At 42.1% G+C, this 23,230-nt stretch overlaps 1 protein-coding gene across 3 annotated transcripts in view; it reads left to right on the top strand.

The window, feature by feature from the left end:
* Positions 1-23,230, top strand: part of IGFBPL1 (insulin like growth factor binding protein like 1) — a 93,493-nt gene that overhangs the window by 3,258 nt on the left and 67,005 nt on the right. For 2 of the 3 annotated variants that reach the window (XM_073549748.1, XM_073549746.1), the window contains exon 2: positions 18,473-18,586. The exons of the other annotated variant lie outside the window; for it this stretch is intronic. In XM_073549748.1, coding sequence (XP_073405849.1) covers positions 18,473-18,586 — 114 coding nt within the window. The remainder of the gene's footprint in view (positions 1-18,472; positions 18,587-23,230) is intronic. 3 annotated transcript variants of the gene reach the window in all.

Below are 23,230 nucleotides of genomic sequence, written 5' to 3'. Positions count from 1 at the left end.
CAAGGGTTATTTCCTTTTTTTTGCAGATTGCATTGGTTTGTGTTTGGACTCTTTTGGATCAATAAAGAAAATCCCAAATTCTCTGTCCTCTTTTGTTTTAAAGGGGATAGCCAGGATTATTTTATGTTTTTCTAATGGGCCTAAGATCCTACAGGCGGCTTGATACTAACTAAAGCATGTTTTGTCCGGGACCGAACTTTGCCAGCCTAGAGTGGTCTGCGACTGCTCCTACATCTTCCCGTGATGTCATGTTGACAGAGCATCTGCTTATCTTCTGCTCTGTTCTGTTGTCAAACTTCCACATCGACAGAGCAAACTAGAAGAGGAAGAGCTTCTCTGCTGACATGACATCATGGGAAGCAGCATTGCCAGCAGGAGCAGTCCATGACTACTCTGAGCCGGCAGAGATCTGCGCTAGGCAGAACAGAGACGTAGATGGCAACTATTTGCTTATCTGTTCTTAGCCCATGAGAAAAAAATAAATAGTCACTGATAGTCCACCTAGTCCACATCCTCCTCCCATGTTTGAACTCGAATCTGTTACTCTTAGCAAGGCTATTTCACAGTGCTGTTCAAAAATTGACGTCACTTACATCAGTTCCTGTCCCAAGTCACAATCTAAATTTGCAGAGAAGGTTAGATTTACGGTGGCATTCAGCATAGTTGGAGAAAGATGTAGGGACAACTCCATTTTATCTGCATAGCACCAAAATACCTTGGGAGAACTGTATCAAAGCCAATGCTTTTCTAAAAGAATCTGGTTTTAGACACTAACTGAAATAATGTCTTAAAATTTGCCATCTCCAATGCAAGGTGGCTAAATGTCAAAAACTTCCAGGCCAGGGGGGAACTAGGTAGAGGATGTGGGTGGAGGAAGTAGATAAGAGTAGGACAGCTGGAGTGAAAGCTGACAGTTGGTAGAGGAGAATTGTCATGGAAACAGGAGTCAGTTGGAGCAAGTGTCAAGATAGAAGAGAAGTGATGGAGAGGGGCTCTAGTGAAGAGAAGGGGTCCTAGGGGCCAGGGAAGAGAAGAATCCACCCGTTGCGCCCGAATCCACGCCGACCGTAGTCGGGTGGAGAGACCAGGTCGCAGTGGGAACTGGTCCCAGACTAGTGGAGAGACTAGGACTCAGCTAGTGAACTGGAGGCTGTAGCAGCTGTACGTGTGACAGCCAAATCCACACACAATTGATAAAAAGGCAGCCACATAGAGTCAAGGGGACCAGGAGATCGTCGCCCAACAGGACCTGAGGCTGCTGGCTTGGGACACTGTGTGTGAGGCACAGGGCAGGAGGGCATGAGCCAGCGCAGAGAGACGACCTCGGAAAGTACACAAAAACAGGGTCCTGGAAAAGTGCACACAAACTGCCTGAGAGCTGGCTGGACCATTGACCCAGAGAACACAGCACCTGGCTGGTGATTGTAACCTAAAGACTAAGGCCTTTTTCACACTTCAGTTTTTTGGCGTCAGTCAAGATCCGACATCGTGGCGGATTGACGGATCCGCTATAAATGTGTCAAAACGGATTCAAGCGGATGATACGGATCCGTTTTTTGACGGATCCGCTGTACGGATTTTAATATGGATCCGTCAAAAAATGGATCCGTATCATCCGTTTGCACCCGTTTTTGTCATCCATTGGATCTGTTTTTTGACGGATCCGTTTTTCCACACTTCCAAAATGGGATGCTCCCAAGTATGATTGGCTTTTGGAAACTGCTCCCAAACGTGATTGGATCCTGGAAACTAGTTGAAAACTATATATAGGGTGTTTTAACACAATATCTTTGAAAGGTTGTAGAGCTAGTGGCAGAGATGGAAGGAGTAATAGCGAATATTAATAGCATCTGTGTGGATTTTGATTTTGAGTGCAATCGTTTAGCAATTCTTGTTTGCCAGAAGTAGGAAACAAGACTGCGCATCCTGCGTCGGCAAAAGAAGAGACGGCAGTGGATTCATCCTATAAATGCACCCTTGGAGTTTTTTCAACACTTTATCTGGAATTGAGGGATAACCCAGAGAAGTTCTTCAATTATGTGCGGATGAGGCACGACCTGTTTGAGATTTTGGTGGAGCGTGTTGGAGCGCAAATCCAGAGAAGGGACACCTACTTGCGCTTTTCAATAACACTGGTGGAGTGTCTGATGGTGACCCTTTGATTTGTTATCTTTTATTTAAAAGTTTTCGGATTCTGCAGACTTTTATTGTCATGTTCTTGCTCGTAGTTTGCATTAAATTGCTTTTTTCCCCTTTTATAAGAGATTCCTGGCAACTGGAGAATCCTTTTCTTCCCTCCATTACCAGTTCCGGCTTGGGATATCTACAATATCTGGAATAGTCCAACAGACCTGCCGGGCATTGTGGGATTGTCTACAGGAGGAGTACATCCCACAGCCAACACAGGAAAGGTGGCTTGAGATTGCGGAAAAATTTCAAGAAATATGTCAGTTTCCTAATTGTGTTGGTGCAGTGGATGGGAAGCACATAAGGATTGTGAAACCCGTTGGATCCAGATCAGAAAACTTCAATTATAAGAAATTCTTCTCAATTGTACTGATGGCAATTGCTGACTCAAAATGCAAATTTGTTGCGGTCGATATTGGTGCGTATGGTCGATCAAATGATTCACAGGTTTTCAAGATGTCTGCAATGGGCCGTCGTTTGTATGGAGAAACTTTTGATTTCTCACCTCCAACACCACTCCCTGGAACAACAGGCCCACCAATGCCATTTATGTGTGTTAGTGACAACGCATTTCAACTGTCTAAACATCTTCTCAAGCCATACGCAAGTCATGGATTGACACACAAGAAAAAAATCTTTAACTATCGATTAGCAAGAGCACGAAGAGTGGTGGAGTGTGCTTTTGGGATTTTAACATCAAAATGGAGAGTGCTGTTAACTGCCATAAAAATGAAAACTGAGACTGTGGATGAGGTGGTGAAGGCCTGTGTCATCCTGCACAATTTTGTAATTTCAAAGGAACCTGTTTCCATGGAAGAAAATGTTTGTGAAACCACCTTGTGGGATTATCACCTGACAAGTGTTCGGAGTACTCTTTCAGTTACAAAAATGAGGGACACATTTGCTGATTATTTTGTATCACCGGAAGGAAGAGTTGACTGGCAAGATGACATGGTTTAATTTTTTTTTTTTTTTTTTGTAATGTTATACCAAGGTTCCTTTTTTGTATAACAGAAACTTTTGTAATTTTTCCATTTTTGTTTAATAGTTTTGTTTCCTTTACACCAATTTTGTGTACAAAAAGTGTGGTGTTTTTTACATGTACACCACTGTTGTTCCTTGACCCTTTTTGTACCTTTACCAAAAAATGTTGGTTATTTTACCTGTACACCACTGGTGTACCTTTAACCTTTTTGTACCTTTACCAAAAAATGTAGTGTGTTTAATCTCAACACCACCGGTGTAATGTTTTTTTACTTAACACTAAAGAAAAAATTAACCAACACAATAAAATTATTTTCAAACAAAAAGAAATTTATTTATTTTAACAATGTTTTTTAAACATTTTTTACAAATGCCGGTATTGTTGGATGGAGATATCATCGGAGGGGTTAACAGGGCTGACCACTTCGAGGGGGGGGGACTGGGAACAAGGTTGGGAAGGATCAGAAGTGGGGTTTAAAACATGAGGTTGGGACGGGAGTTGATGGACAGAGGAGGTTGGTGGGAACATTGAAGGTGTGGGTGGGGGTGGGTACGGTGAGGTCATTGGGGTATAATGCAATGGGGAAGGAAGGTACTGGGAAGAATGGAATGGTGAAATTGAGAAAGGAGGAGTGGTAGGACGATGGATGCTAGGAGGATTGACGGTGGGAGGAAGGGCGGTGGTAGGATGTACGGTGGTAGGATGGACGGTGGGAGGATGGACGGGGGGAGGATGGACGGTGGAATGAGAAGGTGATGGAATAGGTAGATTGGTAGGTTGGGAGGCCTGGGAGATTGCAGTCACTAGAGCATTGTGACAGCTTTGCATCACATGCATCTGCAGGTGAGGATTCAGATTTTCCATGTGCTGGACAACTGATTGAAAAAAAATATGTCTCGGCGCCTGGTTTGCCTCTGAGTGCATCCTCTCCGTATAACTTCTGAGTTCCATGATATTTTGATTTATCATGTTCAACCCAGAAGTTATCTGTTGTCCTAAAAGTCGGAATGCATTCTGGATGGATGCATTCAGATTCAAACAGTCAGAGAAAAACATCCTTTCCTGACCTCTCAGACGCTGCCGTGCAGAACCTAAAGTTGGTAGAGATGTTGCGGCAGTGTCAGAGGGGTGGGGTAAAGGGTACTCTAAATCGTCACCTGCAGCTTCATGTGATGAAGTCTGCCCTGCTGCTCCAGTGCTGGTGGATGGGAAAGAGGGACGAGACAAGAGGGAAGGTACAGAGGGGTCGAGTACCTCGACGTGGTCCCCGGTGACAGTCGCCGAAGGGATCCCTCCAGAGGGAGCCAACTCAGAAGCAGGCTCCTGAGTGCTGCAGATGGTGCTATAAAAGTGAAAAAAAATATTAATATATAGATATTTCATTGGCCTTGCTGAAAATAAAAAATTAGGTTGAACATGTAAACATTTGTACTACAGAAATGGTGTGTGAAATATTTACCTTCTGCTCACCATCATCAACCGGAGGAATGACAGGGCTCTGTAGTATTTATACCAGCTGCTCCTGCATCCTCTCGATCCACTCGGGGCCTGCATCTCCTTGTTGAAGTCCCTCTTGAAGCGATCCCTGAGTGACCGCCACCATGTGATAACCCTGTCACATGTGAAGCACAAAAAAACAAAGTGGTTAGTATTCAACTCTTCACATGCTGTAACATAACTTACTGAAATCTGAATACTTACGCGCTAAATCCTGGGCCCTCTCATCGAGCTCCTCCCAGTTTTCTATAACCGCCAAGCAGACTTCATCCCAATGACGTCGGGTGGTTGGTTGGTCAGCATGGCAGCGGTCCGCCATGTTCCACAGCGGCTCCCGCTCTCGCATCGCCTCGGTGACGGTGTCCACATCTATGATCCCCTCGTCATAATCTCTGGTGGGAGCACGCTGTGAAGCCTGTGAAAAAAAAAATTAATAATAAATTCATACACATGAAGTTCATTAAACAATAAGCCAAATAAGTGTTACTTACTGTTCACTGTCCACCGGAAGCATCACCTCGACGACGCTGGGATGTCCTGGGAGTCGCTCTAGTGCGGGCACCAGATTGAGAAGACTATAAAAAATAAAAACATGATTATTTGCTTGGATGGATGTGTAGTTATTGTGTGTGCTGTGATGAATGTTTGTGTTGGGTGCTATGTATGTCAGTATTTGTATCTGCTAAACTTGCACTCTGCGCGCCCCCTCCTTGCATTTCTCCACCCTGCATGTCTCCTCCTGGAAGCTCCTCAGATTCCGCTTCCTGTGAAAACATAATACATGCATATAGGGTAAAAAAAAAAAGGGGAAAATAAGAGTAAAAAAATTTTTTTATTTATATTACCTCAGTTCGTTGATGCTGTGAGGGGGGCTCCCAGAAGAAGACATTATTAACAAACTGCTGCGGCCTGGCTGGTGGCTCTGCTGCGGCCTGGCTGGCGGCTCTTCCTGAATGGATCTGCAAGTATAAAAAGACACTTGTAACGCTACTATACAAAGGATCAACAAGCTTTCAGGCCTTTATACTTACTGGGAAAATAGAAGTGTTTGCCTAGCGGTGTAGGATGTGGCTCTGCTGCGGCCTGGCTGGCAGGTCTCTGCTGCGGCCTGGCTGGCGGCTCTTCCTGAACGGATCTGCAAGTATAAAAAGACACTTGTAAAGCTACTATACAAAGGATCAACAAGCTTTCAGGCCTTTATACTTACTGTTAAAAAAGAAGTGTTTGCCTAGCGGTGTAGGATGCGGCTCTGTTTCTGCCTGGCTGGCGGGTCTCTGCTGCGGCCTGGCTGGTGGCTCTGCTGCAGCCTGACTGGTGGTGCTTCCTGAATGGATCTGCAAGTATAAATACACTTGTAAAGCAATATAAAAAGGATCATTAGAAAAAAAAGGTTTGTAAGATACATTTTGATTGAAAAACCACCCCAAAAAAATTATACCAAAACCACAGAAAAATAATAAGTACTTTACTGGTTGCCCCTCCTCTTTAATTTAATGGTTAACGTTGAATGTTGATATGCACAATGCGCAACCTTCCCAACACTACACCTACTGTTCCCTTTAAAAGAAAAAAAAACCTTGGTATTGTATGTATACCCACACTTAAAGTGACCTGGTTTTGGAATTGCATGTATACCCACACTTTAAAAGTGACCTGGTTTTACAATGATACTACGGACAGTTTATGGAGACAGTTTTTATTTCTTATATTTTTTTTTTGTTTTCAATTTTTTTTTCAGGGGAGTGCAGGAGGTCTCCACGTCCCCGTTCCCTATTGCAGGGCCCTCCATTGTATCGGTATCCCTGGTGTTTCCCTTTATTATTTAAATTCACCCTGCTGGAGGCGGTGTATCCAGGTACACGTGTAATTCTGAAATTTGCCTGCTGGAGGCAGTGTATCCGGCTGCACGTTATATTATTTAAATTCGCCCTACTGGAGGCGGTGTATCCAGGGTCACTTGTGTCAGAGAAATTCGCCCTGCTGGAGGCGGTGTGTCCAGTCACACGTAACCATCACAACATCCTAGAATAGCATTTGCCTTTTTTGCTGCTGCATCACACTGTTGATTCATATTCAGTATGTGACCTAATAGTATACCCAAGTCTTTTTCACATGTGCTGTTGCTTAGCCCTATTCCTCCCACTCTGTATATGCTTTTTTCATTTTTATTGCCCAGATGTAGTACTTTGCATTTTTCCCTGTTAAAAACCATTCTGTTAGTTGCTGCCCACTGCTCCAGTTTATTTATATCTTTTTGAATCCTCTCTCTCTCTTCTCTAGTATTAGCTATCCCTCCTAGCTTTGTGTCATCAGCAAATTTAAACAGTTTACCCTCAAATCCTTCTTCTAAATCATTCATAAAGATGTTGAACAATACAGGGCCCAGGACAGAGCCCTGTGGTACTCCAATTGAGACATTCCTCCAATTGGATGTGCAGCTACTTACGACCACTCTTTGGGTCCGATCACTAAGCCAATTATGAATCCACCTAACAGTTGCCTTGTCCATTCCATACTTAGCCATTTTTTCAATAAGGATTGTGTGAGATACTTTGTCAAATGCTTTGCTGAAGTCAAGATATACTATATCTTCATCTCGTGTTCTTTCTATAAGTACGTATATGTAAAGGGCACTAATGGATGGTGACATTCTTTTCCTGTAGATCTCTGTGTGGTCTTCTTGGAATAATGCAATCTAAACAATGAGCAGCTTTCATAAACATGTTAGACACACACTTTAAGTACTCTTTAAACTATGACGCACATATGTCTGTAGAACAGGATGTAACAACAGCTTGCATTCTTTATTTACATAATGTTTTAATGAGAAACCCCAACTGGTGTGTGTGTATGTATGTATGTATATATATATATAAAGCTCAAAGTGTGTATGTATGTATGTATGTATGTATGTATGTGTGTGTGTATGTATGTATGTGTGTATGTCCGGGATAGGCATCCGCACCGTCGCAGCTACAGCCATAAAATTTGGCACAGTCACACGTCTGGACCCCGAGAGCGTCCTAAGCTATGTTGTGAGGCAAAATTTTAACCCCGCGCATTCCAATTCACCAAACAAATTTGCCCCCATCTTCATACTGGGGAAAAAGTGTGTGTGTGTCAAGCCCCGCCCCTCATTATGATGTCATAATGCCCCTATTTGCATACTGGGGAACCAGTGTGTGCGTATCAAGCTCTGCCCCTCATTATGATGTCACAATGGTTGCCATGGCGACGCTGATGTCATCATAGGTTGCAAGCCCTGCTGCCGCTCATTATGATGTCATAATGGTTGACTATGGGTTGGAGGATGTGTGATGGGTATATGGGCACTGGACTATTGGATGGAGGATATGTATGACGGGTATATGGGCACGGGACTATGGGATGGAGGATGTGTGATGGGTATATGGGCACTGGACTATGGGATGGAGGATATGTATGACGGGTATATGGGCACGGGACTATGGGATGGCGGATATGTATGATGGGTATATGGGCATGGGACTATGGGATGGAGGATATGTATGATGGGTATATGGGCACGGGACTATGGGATGGAGGATATGTATGATGGGTATATAGGCACGGGACTATGGGATGGAGGTTATGTATGATGGGTATATGGGCATGGGACTATGAGATGAAGGATGTATGATGGGTATATGGACACTCGACTATGGGATGGAGGATATGCATGACGGGTATATGGGCACGGGACTATGGGATGGCAGATATGTATGATGGGTATATGGGCACGGGACTATGGGATGGAGGATATGTATGATGTGTATATGGGCATGGGACTATGACATGAAGGATGTATGATGGGTATATGGACACTCGACTATGGGATGGAGGATATGCATGACGGGTATATGGGCACGGGACTATGGGATGGCGGATATGTATGATGGGTATATGGGCACGGGACTATGGGATGGAGGATATGTATGATGGGTATATGGGCATGGGACTATGACATGAAGGATGTATGATGGGTATATGGGCACTTGACTATGGGATGGAGGATATGTATGATGGGTATATGGGCACGGGCCTATGGGATCGTGGATATTTATGATGGGTATATGGGCACGGGACTATGGGATGGAGGATAATTATAATTTGCTATAACTGACCACAATTAGTTACTATGCCCGGGCAGCGCCGGGCTCTTCAGCTAGTATATATATATATATATATATATATACATATACAGCTCTGGAAAAAATTAAGAGACCACCACGTCAACACCCTTTCATGGGCAGTCCATTCTCCAGACCCGAACCCCATTGAAAACCTCTGGAATGTAATCAAGAGGATGATGGATAGTCACAAGCCATCATACAAGGAACTGCTTAAATTTTTGAACCAGAAAACAGTGTGAAAGACTGGTGGAAAGCTGTTTTTAAAAATCACGATAATTCCACAAAATACTGATTTCTTAACTCTTCCTGAGGTAAAACATTAGTATTGTTGTTTCTAAATGATAATGAACTTGTTTTCTTTGCATTACTTGAGGTCTGAAAGCACTGTTTTTTTTTAATTTTGACCATTTTTCTTTGTCAGAAAAAAATACAAAATGTATTGCTTGGAAATTCAGAGACATGTTGTCAGAAGTTTATAGACTAAAAGAGCAATTTACATTTTACTCAAAAATATACCTATAAAGAGAAAAATCAGACAAACTGAACATTTGAAAGTGGTCTATTAATTTTTGCCAGAGCTGTATATATCTCAAAATGAAAAGACATATGGAGACTCAATATCAATCACTAGTGGGTAATAGCTCTGATATCGGTCCTACTATATTAGGGAGTATGGGAAAAGCATATCCACGTGCTGTGTGCTGCCGACCTTGTTACGCTGGCATTATTCTTCCCTGTCCTTTAGCAAAAAAACTTAAGCTGCATTTACATGAACGAATATTTCCCTGTAAACGAGGTGCTAGAGATGAGCGAATATATTGAACTGAATGCTACTCAAATATTACAAAAATCCACATTTGCCAAAATATGGATTATTTTTTGTAATTTGCTTCAGTGTGGATTTAGCAAAACCGGAGCCATCGGCCGTCCTTTTTTTTTAACCATTAAGTGTAAAAAAAAATCCTTACTGCTCACCTCTCCTACTCCTCCACTCCTCACCATCACCCATCTGATCCTCATCGCATCTTCTCTCACGCAAGGCCAGGACTTCCGACTCTGATGAGGCCTGGTATGGTTCTGCGAGTACAAGCACTAGATCACACAATTTGTAAACACAGTGTCAAAGTGGTCCCGGAGCATAATAAGAGACATTAAATTAGTGGAGAATACCTTTTCTGTGAATCAAAATTCCCAGAAAAATGCACACATACAGGTAATTTCATATTTTGCCTGATCCGCTTATCTCTACAGGCATTGCCTGCTTAACGAGCAAGACGCATTCTTGTTCTCAGTGGTGCATCATCCTGTGTAAACAGGATTCACACTCCTGAGAAATATCGCAGCCTATGTGCACTGAGGGATCTACTATACATTGTTCAGTCATTTATTGTAGTCTGCCTATGTAAACATGCTTTTAAATAACCACAGATTACAAAATGTTTATCCATCGGTGGTCCATTTGTGCCGCTGGTGAATCCGTGTAAACAAAACCTTACTCCTCTGGCGGCATAAATGTCCTTAGCATCTTGTTATGCCCTTTTTTTTTGTTTATATGGGCATAGTGCCTTAGGCCTCTGGAGCGCCCACCAGGGCCATTGGGTACTCGGTACCGGACCTCTTCTTAAAGGGGCAGTGTCACAGCGGCGGTGACCCGGTCCGTCGCCCCGGGTGTTCAATAGAAGGGGAATATTTACAAGGGATGATAAAGTTTATAATTAAGTGTTCGGGATGCCACTTGTGGTATCTGGTCATAGGTGACCAGTGCTGCAGTGCAGATCTTCTGAGACTGATGGTGTGATGCAGCAGAGTTGGAATAGCTCTCCACAGGCAGAGCTTAGTCCCAGGGCAGATGGGGGTTGTAGAAGATGGTAATGTTGTATTTGATGTTGGTGGCAGATGTAGCAGTGCTGAGTGAGTGTTGAGGAAAGAATTAAGAGGGCACAGCTGGGTGCAGTTCCAAAGCTTTACTCACAGTTGAGGTGTACACAGGTACCCGCTTGGTGCCGTGTCCTTCAGGTGAGGGGCTCAGTCAACTCCCAGGCAGATGGAATACACCTTCCCAGCACTCCCTTCAGTATATGCCTTCCCTGGACATCTCACTGTGTTGCCTACTCGCCTCTTTCCTACACAACACCTCACAGTCAGTGTCCCAGGCCAGCAGCCGTGGGCCTTGTTGGATAATGTACTCTCTGCATTTCCTTGTTCCCTTTTGGCTGCCTTTCCAGCGAAGATAACTGTGGTTAGTAGCTGAGGTACCTAAAGGTGCCACAGCAGTCGGCTTTCTAGCTGAGTCTGTTGTCCACTCCAATAGGCTAGGGGCCGATACCCTTCTACGACTTGATCCCTCCACCCGACGTCCGCCAGTGTGGAACGAGCCCCACGGCCAGTACATCCACTGCTCCATGCCTCCTCTTAGGATCCCTTTCCCCTTCAGGGAGCTTCCTTCTGTCTTTCTGTCCTTTCCAGCAGCTCCTCCAGACCAGGAGCTGATGCACAAGTTTATCACCTTCCCCCTTCCCCTATGGGAAGGTTGCCTATGCACGTCCTTCCACCTCTTCCCCTATGGGAAGACTGTCCTAACTTCCTTCTATTCTCCTGCTCTAACCCTCAAGCCCCACCCACCTCCCAACACCCTTTCCTAACCAGCAGGGATATAGGAGCACTTGCTGCTATAGTGTGTGGTGGGTGCAGGTGTTGAGTCAGAGTCAGGTCAGATGTCTCCACCCTACCTGGGAAGTGGGATACCACACCTCTAGATGAGGTGCAGTACCTCTGTGATAACTGAACCTTCAGGTGCATCACACCTCATTCACAAGTCAATATTTTTGACCAGTACTTCATCAGTATTTGTGTACGTCTCCAAAACACATAACAGGTGTCAATCTTTCAGTTTTTCTTTTCCTCTGTAAGTTCCAATCCTGGCTTTGAAATACAAACACTGATGCAAAATACTGACCAAATACTCATGTGTGAATGAGGTCAAATATACAGTTGTGGCTGTCCCTGATACCCCAGGTTATTTTCAGTCATTTGAGGGAATACAGGGGAAATGGCGCTTACTCCTCTATGTGTATGCCGTAAGACTTCCATTTTGTCTCCCCTTCTCCAGTGCTAGTATATGGGTAACATGAAATTTATCTAGCACTTTAGCACTATTCTTATCTAAGCATTACATTTTGAAGTCATTTAATACCTAAAATGGTGGAGTAGCGTTGAGTGGTCATGCAAAGCCTCTGTATGTGCCAAATATTAACAAAGGAAGATATTTAGTAATGAAGAAAGTGGTTTTCTGGGGATTTCATCTGTGCTAGAGATTAAAAGAGCACGCATGATTAATGTGCCATAAGAAATCAGGCAAAGTGAATTTCTGAATAAAAATTATTGAATAATGAAAAGCTAAATGCACAACTGAAGTCCTTAATTTTGCTTGCTTTGCATATATACTTGGCAGGTTCATTTCGTTCCTCCTGCCTGACTGAATGTATGATTTGATTAACCTCTGCACTAAGGGAATAGGGATGCTTGTAATATTCTCCTCTGAGAGTTTCAATGCTACTGATCCTGTCTGTTAATAGACAAAGCTTGGGCCTTCATATTGCATTTGTCCTCTTGAATATTTATTTCCTGTCAGCCGCACCAAAGGTTTTCATAGTCATTATATTCCTAAAGCCCGCACAGATCAGGAGGGATTAAGAAAAGCTTTGGTTTGGTCTATGGCCTGTGCCACATTGAGGTCTATTATTCAGAAGCTTATCCACTCTTGAATAGCAAGCGTCTGTGTCTTTGAAGTGCAATTCAGCCTGACAGTGTCGGGAACAAGGGTTTGCAAAAATTCCGGTGACACTTTGCACCTGGGTCTTATTTTATTTTGTTTATCCATAATGCATTTCCTATTGCCTGTAAATAATATGGAAATGCAGCTACGTAAAAAACATACTTGCAATTATTATAATTATTATTATGAATGATAATACAGTAGAATTATTTTACTGCAGAATCTAATAGTCTTTAACCTCTTCACCCCCGATCTTGTTTTCATCTTCCTTATTCGGGGCGGCCTGTGAGCAGGTCATTCCTTTGTTTCTCCGGCTTAGAGCAGGAAGATAAGATTCTGCCTAAGATCTGGCCCCAGAGCACCGGTATCTAATTACCTGAAAGCTTCTAACATGGATTACACAAAAACCACAAGGCGGATTTCTTCACCCCAGGAATTGTTTTAATCAGTGTAATAGCCGCAACCTGACTGTGTCTGCAGGTTACTGAGTACAATCCTGCTGAAGGGTTCACTTTACGTGTGAATATCTTTAAAACTTTATTTTTCAGAGTACATTTTCTTTATTTAAATAGATGTCTCCAATTGGACTCATTATCGCATCTAGAATGTTCAGGTGCTTCTCACAAAATTAGAATATCATCAAAAAGTTAATTTATTTCAGTTCCTCAATACAAAAAGTGAATTTCATATATTATATAGAGTCATTACTAGAGATGAACGAATTTGTTCGGGTTCCTACTTATTTGGTAAGCTATAGCACTTTTCGAATAAGCTGCAGATGGAACCCAGATTCCTGGATCGCGCTGGCTGAGCAGCTGATCGATGCCGCAGCTGCATGTGTGGAGGCTTTGTCACAGTCACAGCACATGCATGGAGAACCTGTTTGTTGGGATCTCCACGCATGTGCTGTGACGATGATACAGCCGCGACACTTGCAACTGCGGCATCGATCAGCTGATCAGCCAGCGCGATCCCGGGAGCCGGGTTCCATCTGCAGCTTATTCGGTATGCACTATAGCTTGCCGACTAAGAGGGAACCCGAACAAATTCACTCAACTTTAGTCATTACAAACATTGTGATGTTTTTCAAGTGTTTATTTCTGTTAATATTGATGATTATGGCTTACAGCCAATAAAAACCCAAAAGTCATTATCTCAGTAAATTAGAATACTTTATAACACCAGCTTGAAATTTTTTTTTTTAAATCCGAAATGTTGGCCTACTGAAATGTGTGTTCAGTAAATGCACTCAATACTTGGTCGGTGTTCCTTCTGTAACAATTATTGCATCAGTGTGGCGTGGCATGGAGGCGATCAGCTTGTGGCACTGCTGAGGTGTTATGGAAGCCCAGGATGCTTTGATAGCAGCCTTCAGATCGTCTGCATTGTGGGGTCTGGTGTCTCATCTTCCTCTTGACAATACTCCATAGATTCTCTATGGGGTTAAGGTCAGGTGAGTTTGCTGGCCAATCAAGCACAGTGATACTGTTGTTTTTAAACCAGGTATTGGTACTTTTGGCAGTGTGGACAGGTGCCAAGTCCTGCTGGAGAATGAAATTTCCATCTCCAAAAAGCTTGTGGGCAGAGGGAAGCATGAAGTGCTCTAAAATATCCTGATAGATGGCTGCGCTGACTTTGGTCTTGATAAAACACAGTGGAGCTACACCATCAGATGACATGGCTCTACAAACCATCACTGATTGTGGAAACTTCACACTAGACCTCAAGCAGCTTGGATTGTGTCTCTCCACTCTTCCTCCAGACTCTGGGACCTTGATTTCCAAATGAAATGTAAAATTTACTTTCATCTGAAAACAACACCTTGGACCACTGATCAACAGTCCAGTTCTTTTTCTCCTTGGCCGAGGTAAGACGCTTCTGGCATTGTCTATTGGTCATGAGTGGCTTAACACAAGGAATGCGATACTTGTAGCCCATGTCTTGGATACGTGTGTGTGTGTGTCTGTGGTTGCTCTTGAAGCAATGACTCCAGCAGCAGTCCACTCCTTGTGAATCTCCCCCCCCATATTTTTGAATGACCTTTTCTTAACAATCCTTTCAAGTCTGTGGTTGCTTGTGCACCTTTGTCTACCACACTTTTTCCTTCCACTCAACTTTCCATTAATATGCTTAGATACAGCACTCTGTGAACAGCCAGCTTCTTTAGCAATGACCTTTTGTGGCTTACCATCCCTGTGGAGTGTGTCAATGACTGCCTTCTGGACATCTGTCAAGTCAGCAGTCTTCCCCATGATTGTGTAGACTACTGAAAAAGACTAAGGGGCCTTTTTAAATGCTTAGGAAGTCTTTGCAGGTGTTTTTGTTAATTATTCTAATTTACTGAGCTAATGATGTTTGGATTTTCATTAGCTGTAAGCCATAATCAACATAAACAGAAATAAACATAAGAAATAGATCACTCTGTTTGTAATGACCCTATATAATATATGAGTTTCACTTTTTGGATTGAAGAACTAAAATAAATTAACTGTTTGATGATATTCTAATTTTGTGAGAAACACCTGTAACTTCTATTAAAAGATACAACATCTTGCTGATCTTCATGTTAGGGCAAGTTAGGATAGGATATGGGTTGAACTAGATGAACTTAAAGTCTTCCTTCAACCTTAATAACTATGTTACTATGTTCATTTCAGGAACATAGTCATGCCAAATTAATGTAGACATTAAACTGAGAGACATAGCACACAGGGCAATGATATTGAATATCACCATCTCAGCTACAGGACATTTAAGAACAGTTTTTTTTTTAATTTTTAATAGCATAAAAACATAATAGACTTGTTACTCGTTTCATATGATTTTATCTATCTATATTAAAAAATATGACTGGAATAAGTAGACAAGGTTCCAATCTGTCCATGTTAAATGTATGTTTCGGCAAACTTTCTTTCCCCATCAATTTTACCAGTTGTGGCAGTAATTATATATTATCACAATGAAGTCCATATTAAGAAATACAGTATATTGAAGAAGATTTGTCATAAGAATAACCATGCCTATCTGAGGTCACCACAGTATCAAGTGTTTATTGAAATGAACCTGACAGAAGGATTTATCCCTATTAACTAATTACAGCGTGCAGTAATTCATTTCTAGCAAACCTAATGATAAGGGAAACATTTTTAGCACAATTGTAAAAGCAATATTTTAATCTTGTGTTGCTGCATACTTTAAGTAGGTAGACAATTCGGATATTCTGAGCAGTCCCACCCAGCCAGCCGAAATCCCCATTTCAGCAGTTATAGAGGCATGGTTATAGTTTCTGCCTGCTCTCGGCTTCCATTGTGCACGCCCGCCATGACTTTTGGAATGCGCAGTGATATGCTACTGCCCTCGCGTCACACTGTGCACTATACACAGCAGCGCAGAGCGTCGGCAATCTGATCGCAGAGGGAAACACTTGGCCTGTCAGACCCGAACCCAGTGACTGCTGTGCTTCAGTGCTGAAACGGCAAGTAATGGCACCTAGGCAGAATAGCATACCAAATAGGGTACCAAAACTCTCCAAATGATATGCTTATGTCGCGAGTCGAATTCTGTGGCATCAAGAACATGTTAAGACTCTACAGTACTCCTGACATTTCACCCAAAGTTTACGTGGAAGGTTCACACTTATGTAAAGATAAACTTGCTACAATGGAGAGTTTGGGAGAGTGACATGTTAAATACCCTAAACCCTAGCAGTATAATGGCATCTTGGTGGATTAGTGTACAAATATGAAGTGACACATTCCCTTTTAGGGGATATCGCCACCTAATATACTTTTCTAAATGCAATATTGTTGTTAACAATTGGCCATTAAAATAACTGCTGAACGACCTGTGATGTACATTTTCATCATAAGTTAATAAGCAAAGTATGAACCTGCCTAAGGAGTGGAGCCCGCTTCATACGAAGCCGATGCGGCTGTGTTGTATAGCTGGCATCTGCCTGTAACTGCAGCAACAAGAGCTTGCTCCGATTGCTGCAGTTTAACCATGTCAATGGCCCTGTGAATCTCACAGCAATATTTAAATGATGTCATTTGTGGCGCATGCGCGCACTAGTTCCTATCAGACCCCCATTATGCAATCTTAAGGAACTAATGGGTTTCCATGTCTGCTGGGAGCCTGTAATTGCCATGCTATTTCATCTGCAGATCTCAGGAGATGGTGATGTTGCTGTATAGAACAACATAGTGTGCTCAATTAGGTGATTAACCCCTTCTTGACATTTGACGTATCTATACGTTTCGAAGGGACTTCCCGAATGATTAGGTGTATACATACAAAAAAGTCCAAGAATCTGGCCCTCAATCTGGTGAATTGATCTACAGCATGAAGAAAGTGTACAACATGTTTAGTTCGTTAGACGTTCATCAGTTTTACACTAAATTGTTTAAATAGATTCAGAGAGATTCATGTACAGTATATAGCATATGCGTATCATTGCAGTGACAGCGATCGCCAGCCGGCAGGCTACTGTAGGCTCACTATTTCCTGAAATAAAAGTTTATGCTTGAAACAAAAAAGAGCTGGATAATCCTATCGGTGCACCTAGAAACTTCATATGGAGAGAAACATAGAGAGAAATCAGATCACATATTGTCAAGATGCAGGCAGGGAGTCTCGCACGGAAAGGCCCGGAGGAGGCAAAGCTTCAAAAGTAGGCGTAGTATTCCACTGGATGTTATTGTAGCAGATGCTCAGCTGTGACACACAGCACACAGGCTGTAATGGATGTTAGGCTACTTTCAGACTTGTGTTATGAGGCGCAGCGCAGGGCCGCCGCTAAGCTCTGCCCCGGCCATACCTCCTCCAGCCAGCTCCGCCTATGGGTGCATGATGCTGCATGAGACCGGCGTAACCCTATATTTAGCGTTGGGTACGCTGACAATGCGCTGGTATGTTTTTGCCGGCGCATGCGCCCTTTTTGCACTGCGCCGAGCGCACGAAAATGCAACACGGTGAGTTTGGCGCACGTTGGTGTAGCGCAAAAAGGGCGCATGTGCCGGCAAAAACATACTAGCTGACCGGAGGAGGCGCGGCTGGGGCGGAGCTTAGCAGCGGCTTCATAACGCAAGTCTGAAAGTAGCCTTACTGTGTTTTTTTTTGTTTTAAATAAACGCATAGAGTTGCTATACTGAGTAAGTAGAGATGTCTTTTGCAAACTTATTTCGTGTGGATAAGGAGGTGATAATCTGTGTAGGCATCATGATTTCTGGTAGGCTGACCCACATTTGAATTTGTAATGAATGTAAACCAATCATGTCAAGTAACAGGTGTACATGGTTTTACTTAATGGAATGGGTATATAAGGATGTTTTTATGTTTTGTTCATATGCCTATGACTAAGAACTTTGCTTGAAACGCGTCAGGTGTTTAGGGGCTGCGTGCCCGTCAAGAAAATAAAATATTGAAGATTTTTATGAAGAGACGCCTGGTGCTGTAACTTTTTTCTCCTTCTTTTGCTACTACATATATATACCGTATTTTTTGCTTTGTAAGACACACTTTTTTCCCCCAAATTTGGGGGGAAAATGGGGGTGCGTCTTACAATGCGGTATACCTCATCTGTGCTGCTGCTGCGGGGTGTCCGGTGCTTGCTGCCACGCTCTGTCCCTGGTGCTGCCGGGTGCTGCCGCCGCACTCTGTCCCCTGATGATTGCTGAATAATTTGTCTTTTACTGACTAATCAATAATGCTATTAGCTGAAGCAGCAAGACCGTATAAATAACTCTGTAATTGTGAGCAGGACCATCCCTAAGGAAGGAGACAGACAGTCTCCAAAACGCATTGGAAAGTTTTTTGGTCCTTGCTGCAACTTGTAGATATCAAAGCTGAGGGTGTCACGTGTCATCTGACGTCACGCAGGTCCTGCACCGGAGAAGAATGCGAATGCCGAGAGCACGAGAAACTCACCGCGGCTGAATTGTCTGGAGGATCTTCACAAGCGGCTGTCACCGGCTGGGACAGCGCTTGTATCAGGTACTTGCCAATACGCTGTGTTTATAAAGTGAAGATAAGATTTCGCATTTCACGGAGGACTCTCTCTACACCATCAATAGAGGTATATCTTAATGATAAAAATCTCCGGTATGATTAATTGAAGTTTACTCCGTCGTGCTGGTGCATTGTTTTTAATTCAGTATATAAGACTAACTCTCTTCGGATTTATCCTCTACTTGGGACAAAATACACTTTTTTTTATCTGGACTTTTATGGGACTACTTGGCAGTTTTTATTTAGAACTTATACCGTTGTCCTCCTGCTAACTATTGCATTTTTGTGCGTTATTATCCCATTATATGAATAAGTATTTTGAGCGCATACTATTTTGTGTTTGATTTGAATTATTTATTATCTAGTATTTGCTGCTGAAACCCTTATGCACTGAAGCGCCACTGTACCTATTTTTAAATATAGATGTTTTATAAAAACTCAGCCTCCTCTAACCTTGTTCCAAAAAACAGCAGCCATGGGTTCTTCTAAGCAGCTGCCTAGCACTCTGAAAATGAAGATAGTGGAGGCCAACAAAGCAGGAGAAGACTATAAGAAGATAGAAAATTGTTTTCAAGTTGCCTTTTCCTCAGTTAGAAATGTAATTAAGAAATGGCAGTTAACAGGAACAATGATGGTCAAGATAAGGTCCTTAAGATTAAGCTAAATTTCAGTGAGAGCTGCTAGTAGGATTGCTAGTGAGGCAAATCAGAACCCCGCTTGACTGCAGAAGACCTTCAGAAAAAAATAGCAAACTCTGGAGTTGTTGTACATTCTTCTAATGTTCAGAGACACCTGCACAAATATGGCCTTCATGGAAGAGTCGTCAGAAGAAAACCTCTCCTGTGTCCTCACCATAAAATTCAACGTCAGAAGTATGCTAAACAACATCTAAACAAGCCAGAATCATTTTGGACAGATGAACATAAAATAGAACTCTTTGGATACAATGATAAAAGGTATGTGTGGAGAAAAAAGGTCACAGAATTTCAGGAAAAGAACAACACAAAAACTATTAAGCATTGGAGTAGATCAAACATGCTTTGGGGTTGTGTTGCAGTCAATGCCACTGGAAACATTTCAGGGGTAGAAGGAAGAATGGATTTAATGAAATTTCAACAAATTCTTGATGCAAACTTAACACCATCTGTCAAAAAGCTGAAGTTGAAAAGAGAATGGCTTCTACAAATGTATAATGACCCTAAACACACATCAAAATCAACAATAGACTAACCCAATAGGGGCAAGCTGAAGATTTTACAATAACCCTAACTGTCCCCAGATCTGAACATCATGCAAGACGACCCAGGAATCTCACAGAACTGGATGAATTTTCCAAGGAAGAATGGATGAAAATCACTCAAACAAGAATTAAGACTCTTGTCTGGCGGCAAAAAGTGTTTACAAGCTGCCATACTTTCAAAAGGGGGTGCTACAAGGTAGTAACCATGCATGGTGCCCAAACTTTTGCCGCTGCCCAATTTCCTTTTGGTAATTTTAAAACATGTGAAAGATTACAATATATATATTTTTTTGCTGAAAATTAAAAGGAAATCTGTCATCTTTAACTTTAGGCCCTTTAACTTTTCACAATAACAATATTTTTATTACCAGAGGTGCCCAAACTTTTACATGCCACAGTAGCTGAAATCTAAACACTAGATTTGAAGGTTCACATGACTGAATTTTTGATTTGATTGTAGTCCGTAAAAAAAAAACAGACAGCACTCAGACCAAGTTTATCCAATTGGGCAGTTCAAAGGAAGGATTGTTTTTGTACCGACCGAACCTGCATTTGAAAAAAAATCGCATCATGCACTAGTTTCTTCTGTGTGTCAGATGGGACTCACCAATAGCGGATGCACAATAAAAATAAATGTATTCCTTCTGGAACCACCACAATTATTTGACATGGGAAGCTGAATTTAGTCTTGTACATTTTTAATATCTGATGCTGTATAAAAATGGATTGCACAATGACAACAAAAGAGAAAAAAATAGTTTTCTGGATTAAACTCGGATGATTTTTTTTTATTTGCCCATGTGAACCCGATTTTATGTAAATCTGGATTAGACTCCTTTTATAATGAATTATTGACCCCTTTCATATATGAATTCATGTTTTTCCCAAGAATTAAAAAAAAATCTAGCTGGAAAGCCATCATCAATAATGTTCTGTTTCATCCTATGCTACATAATAACACTTTATTTTTACATAGACCTAGAAAGAAAATGTTGCTTCCCTTCTCCGATATTGAATATCTCTTATTAAGGAGAGCTTAGTTTCACTAGGCTAGTGACAGAACAATGAGCGAGGCTTTCCTGCCGAGAAAATGGGTGACCCCTCACTGTTTTCTTGTAATTAAGCCTCCGCACTACTGAGGATTAGATGAACAAGAAATTACCTTTATGAAATGCTAGTTGAATTTTAATTATCCCAGGTTGGAGAAAGCCACAAGGAAGTTGAATGTCATTAAAAGTGGCAAAGGATTGAAACATCCTTTTTTTTTTTTTTAATTTTTCAGAAAATTCATACTAAAAGGAAGGCCATACCGTGAGGAATGGACAGAGCAGTAATGGGCACTACAATGTTAGGTGGAAATCTGTCACTTGCAAATGATGTCTGTCAGGTAAGGACTGGGGCTGAATTTCAGCCCTGGCATTTTAAATCACTCAGGCCCATGTTGTCCCCGTCGCCAAGAGCCAGATGGGATATATTACTAATATTACCCTGGATGGAGGAAAGAAATATTTACTACAAGACCAATATTTCTGGGGTTAGTGACGGAGTCAGCAATTTTGTGCTCTGGCACAACTCTTAACAGTATGGGTGTCTTGAGTACACCGATTCTGTTAACAATGTAGCAGACAAGGCGGCCCATGACCAAACAGGCCCTTCTGGCATTTGCCAGAATTGCCAGATGGCCAGTCCGGCCCTGATGTCTGTTGTAATGTCTCCTTTCCCTGAATACAAATGTCCCAGTGCATATATTCTGCTATTAATACTCCGCCATTCAGTGGCATGAATATTTGTACGCCCGTTTTCTAGAATCCTTACATACCATATTGGGCATAATTTATTCCAGCAGGATAAACCTTTACGTCAATGACTAGGTGAATAGGCTAATGGTGCATAAGTTGTATGCTTTACTTTTGATTGGTTTAATGAATGGTAAATGGTAGTGTTTATAGAGACCGGATGATTTAGCTCATAGTCACGATGTCAGAATGACTAGCCATATAACTCCATTAAAAAAAACTTTTCTTGTTAAAAAAGGATCCAATTATTCAACTGGACACAAAGAATACAAAAGAAACAGTGTTTGTGTGAAAGCAAAGTGGAGGTCTCTCTATGGGAAGCCCCTCTGCTGATCATCTGTTCATGGTGAGGGGTCATGTATATGCATATATTGCCATAGATGACACAATGCTGTTTATAATGAGATCCTCAATTAGAACCATGTCCATACCGTCAATTGCCTACAATAGGCTGCCTTTCAGGCACCTGAGCCAAGCTGAATGAATTCAAGTGACCATAAAATGAGCATAAATAATTATGGGATAAGATATGGAACATAAAGCACAATATTCTTTCTTAAACGAGTTGTCCATTACTCAGGCAACCCCGTCTCTTTCAGCATGTTTGCCCCATAAAATAACACTCATAGTCACTCCCAGTGCCGGCGCCATTTCAGCAGAGTTGGCACTGGCTCTCATGGATCTCACGTGATAGTGTTATGTCACGCGAGCCCCGTGCACAATCTGTGCTGGCTTCATTCTCCTCGCCTTTTGATGTATCAAACATCAAGAGGAAATGAGCGGCTAGTTGCTGCTCTGACTTCCTTTTATTGTATGATTTGTCTGAAGGTGAGGAGAATGAAGCCAGCGCTGACTGGGCACAGGGCTCATGTAACATACCACTATCACGTGAAACACGGGTGAGTGATTGCTGACACCACTGGAGCAGCACCGACACGGAAGTAAAGTATGACTGTTATTATTATACGGGGGCAGACATGTTGATTGAGACAGGGTGGCCTGAGTAGTGACAACCCCTTTAAGCTGCATTTACAATGGAAAATAAGGGAAGAGCGCTCTTAAAAACGCATTCCTGATTACCTTGCTGAGTAACCTAGTCTATCATTTTGTAGCAGATTGGTACGGACCAGTTTAACTAAAACTTAACTTTTAATCAACCTTTAAAAACATAAATCAACAAAAAGTGCCATACAAAGTGCTCGTGCTGAAGTGATTAAAAAATTGTTCAATGCCGCCTGAAATCACCCATATAGGACAATGGGGCACTCGTTATATCATTTTATACCTTGTTTACAACAGCCTCTTAGTGTTGCATACGTATCGGGCCTCAGTCCCTAAATCCAGATATAATGAAGAATGGCCTATAGCCCCACATATAAATTGTCCTTTTATGGTTAATGCTGTTTTCTAGGCTCTAATACAGTCCGTATAGGACATTAATATAAACAAAAAGTGAGCCACTGTACATATATCAAACACCCTCAGAAAGGAAATGTATAGAGTCTCCTTTAGATTACTAACCACAAATCACCTTTCTAGAGTATGAATAAATCATGTACTTATCTCAGATATCGTTGCTTTCCATGGCGATAT

This window comes from Dendrobates tinctorius, unplaced genomic scaffold (genome assembly GCF_039654945.1).
Source record: "Dendrobates tinctorius isolate UK_male_01 unplaced genomic scaffold, ASM3965494v1 ptg000160l, whole genome shotgun sequence".
Classification (NCBI taxonomy): domain Eukaryota; kingdom Metazoa; phylum Chordata; class Amphibia; order Anura; family Dendrobatidae; genus Dendrobates; species Dendrobates tinctorius.
Note: the sequence above shows the minus strand (reverse complement) of the source record. Positions and strands in the feature narration are given on the sequence as shown.